Here is a 3,540-nt window from a genome sequence, read left to right as displayed (position 1 = left end):
TAATACAATATACAAATACAAGGAACATACATGATTACACTACTTTCACTATAGAAAATATTGGATTTTCTTGAGAAACACACTAGTATTTTTAAAGTACAAAGACAAGTTTTTCAGCACTAAAACATACTTATGAACTCACCAACTTAAATGTTGATACACTTTCAAAATCACTTGTATTCTCAGGAAACCGATAAGACAGGTACACCCGTAGGATTTTGAGAAGACGGAGCATTTAGAGTCACATCTTTTATACTTTTGTTATACATTTTGATGTCATACAACTTATGTATTGAACAGATGTAAACACTCTACCTTATCAATGTAATGGTTATGTTTGCTTTGATTCATATTATATAATTGTTGTGATACTGTACATGACGTCCTCCGCCCCCGAACGTTTCCGCCGTTCCGGTTTGGGGGTGTGACAACCAAATAACACAAAAAATGCACAAGGTAAGCTCAAAATGCATGCAAGAGGTTTAGGGTTCGGTTCTAATACTCTAAGGGCAATGGAGGCTGAGAGGATGAGGGTTATGGGAGACTTAAGCTCTTTAAATAGGGTGCAAACCCTAAAATTTAGGGTTTGCTTCTGTCCATACTACGCCCAGCGTACGCAGGGACTTCCCCGATCCGCGCCTCACCATGTGTACGCCATGCATACACTATGTACGCCCAACGTACGACCCTCACCCATAAAATACATATATTTTATTTTGCATAAGAAAAAGTACCTGGCAACTCAGGCATTACAGTTTTGGTTGACTTAAAAAAAAATTACTTAGTATTTTTTGGTTGTTACATGCCCAATAATAGCCAATTATATTCAAGCCTAAGAAATGTGTAGCTCATTTTTTACACTCAAACGTTCAATTTCTATTTCTTTATGGTTGAAGAACTTACCAATGTTGTAATTGATGTTTTCTTTAGTTTTTTTTATCATGTGCGCTCTTATTTACTAGTTCTGTGTATGTTTTTTGACTGTTTTCTCCAAAAATCAGAAAACTCATATGAAACAAAAAACGAAACCGAAACTGAGATGAGAGGAAATCGAAGATGGCCAAAATGTCATATGTGATTTGACCATCTACGATTTCGCCTTGTTAGAAATGATTTTTTTATTTCCGCCGCTGAAACTGAAGACATGCCATGAAACTGCAGTTCGTATGATGAAACCGCAGGTAAAGAAGTTTCATTTGTGGTTTTAGTGACTTAAAAAAAAAAAACCTTAAATTTTAACTATTTTTGCAAAGTAAGTAATAAAATGGTTATATTTGTAATTCTCTGTTATTTTTATATGACAAAATTCATTTAAAAGAAAAATGTTATACATGCAATCGTATTATTCACAACCCTACACTCTATAAGACTTCATCTAGAATTTTGAGTCATTTTTTGATTTTTTTGATTTTTGCTAAATCTTGAAAATAATTAGAAAATTAGTCTAAATTTTTTTCTTCTTACTAAAATTATTAACAGTTAACCCAATTTATATGAATGAATTATAAAGCTTTTAGTCAAAGTCAAAATTACCATTATGAGAAAATGGACTCCCTTTGCTTGTAGACAAAACCCTAGCCCCTTTCCTGATTCAAACAAACAAAAACATCTTTTGCTCCGACACCCCCCGAAGTTTCCACATCCGAACCCTAACCCAACACTCCCTGTCTACTTTCCTAGTCTAGTTTTTACTTCCTTTTTCTTTTTCTTTTTAACCAACAGTCGTTTCCGTTTCAGTAGTTTCAGCTTCAGTTTCAATTTCAATTTCTCAGAAAATCTTTTCACAAATTCATTGAATTTTAAGTGGGTTTCACGAGATAGTTTCTCTGGGTTTTTCACAATGGAAGTCGCACAATCTTTCACCTCTGATTTGGGTTTTTTGCAGAGAAAGATGACGCCTTTTCTTGCTGAAGCTGTGATTTCTGAAACCTTTGTGGCTGTTCATAGATCCCTTGCGTTCCTTCTCATGATGGTATATCTATTCACGAACCCTTTGTCCTTTTTGTTTCTGTTTCAGTTGCTTTTAGTTTTCTGTTCACTGTAAACAATTGAACTTAATTTGCTGTTACTTCTATTTGTTTCTGTTAAAGAATTGGGGTTTTGCTTCTCGGGTTTAATGTGTCGCTTTCTATATTTTGATTTTGACTTACAATCACATTCTTTTATGTGTCTTTTTGTTGTTTAATGTCCTGTGGAAACTTTAAACATGTTCTTGTTTTGTTTATTTATGTCTATGACATAATCATCGTTTGTATATACGTTAGATTTTGCTGTATTTGGATGCCCACCAGGTGTTTGATGTTTTGATTATTTTCTGAACATTATTGTTTGGCTCTTGTTAAATTTGTGATTTTTTGTCTTTCATTGAACATTTTCTTGTTTGGTTAATAATAGTTAACAAATTTATATTGATTTTGAGAATATTACATGCCTTATTCAACAAAGGGTAAATTCAAAATATCATTTTTTAGTTCATATTAATCTTTTCATATGTTGTAGCTCTAAGATCTAATATGTTTACACTTTTCAGATAGGACCTCTTCTGAACGATGTAGTTACATCAAGGTAACAATTTTTTTTCTTGCTTTTTGGAGTTTTATTTGGGAATTGGGTCTTTTTATATAAAACAGTTTGTTGTCAATTTGTGGTAATAAATAAAATAAAATCTTGAAACTTGCAGGTTTCTTTTCTCTGAGCTTCACAAGAGGGACAAGACTGAACCTGAAGCTAAAGAAGGGAGTGATGATGATGATGATGATGAAAAAGATGATGATGGTGATGATGATGATGATGCAGAGGGGGCAGATGATGATGCTGGAGATGAAGATTTCTCAGGAGAAGAAGGGGGAGAGGATGATGATGATGAAGAAGAAGACCCTAGTGAAGATCCTAAGGCAAATGGTAATCAAGATGATGATGATGATGACGATGATGATGATGATGATGATGATGAAGAGGGAAATGATGATGATGATGATGATGAGGAGGAGGAGGAAGAAGAGGAGGAAGATGATGATGAAGAAGAACAACCACCTGCTAAGAAGAGAAAGTAAAGTATTTGGTAGAAAGGATAAGTTTTTTTAGGTATGTCTTGTGGGATTTCAAAGTGTAGGATTTTTAATTTAACTATCTAATGATTGTGATCTCATGTTTTATTGTCATGAACTGATTGGTTTGCATATATTTAATATTCCCTTGATGAATAATCTTGGGATTTGTGTGTTTTAGAGAAGAAATGATTATTTATATGGTTATGATGTTTTCTTTGTTGGGATAATGTCAATGACTAGGGTTCATAGTTGTTTCATAACATCTCTTCTGTAGATTTTAGGGTTCTTAGAGTTGCATTTAAATTCTTCATCTTGATTTATCTTGTTTGTTTGTTTTCTTCATCTTGATTTGTGTTTATCTTGTTTGTCTTTGATAAATACCCAAATCAACATATTAGCTATGGTGAAGATGAAGAATAAGCTAATGAAGACGATCATGCTCTAATCAATTCATACAGAAACGTATATAGTGACATATCTATAATTATTT

General features: G+C 33.1%; 1 protein-coding gene across 1 annotated transcript; it reads left to right on the top strand.

The window, feature by feature from the left end:
* Positions 1-1,563: 1,563 nt before the first annotated feature.
* On the top strand, positions 1,564-3,236 carry LOC145126226 (uncharacterized). Its single transcript, XM_079061627.1, has 3 exons — positions 1,564-1,972; positions 2,531-2,565; positions 2,681-3,236. The coding sequence occupies exons 1-3, from the start codon at positions 1,841-1,843 to the stop codon at positions 3,051-3,053; spliced, it is 540 nt and encodes a 179-aa protein (XP_078917753.1). The 5' UTR covers positions 1,564-1,840; the 3' UTR covers positions 3,054-3,236.
* The last annotated feature ends 304 nt before the right edge of the window (positions 3,237-3,540 follow it).

This window comes from Lactuca virosa, chromosome 7 (genome assembly GCF_052849685.1).
Source record: "Lactuca virosa cultivar CGN04683 chromosome 7, Lactuca_virosa_CGN04683_v6, whole genome shotgun sequence".
Taxonomy (NCBI): domain Eukaryota; kingdom Viridiplantae; phylum Streptophyta; class Magnoliopsida; order Asterales; family Asteraceae; genus Lactuca; species Lactuca virosa.
This window is presented reverse-complemented; position numbering and strand designations above follow the sequence as displayed.

Excerpts from the sequence above, each read along its gene's own strand:
- LOC145126226 (XM_079061627.1), top strand. The coding sequence starts at position 1,841 with ATGGAAGTCGCACAATCTTTCACCTCTGATTTGGGTTTTTTGCAGAGA. Across the intron at positions 1,973-2,530 it reads TTGCGTTCCTTCTCATGATG|ATAGGACCTCTTCTGAACGA; the intron begins GTATATCTATTC and ends TACACTTTTCAG. Across the intron at positions 2,566-2,680 it reads AACGATGTAGTTACATCAAG|GTTTCTTTTCTCTGAGCTTC; the intron begins GTAACAATTTTT and ends TGAAACTTGCAG.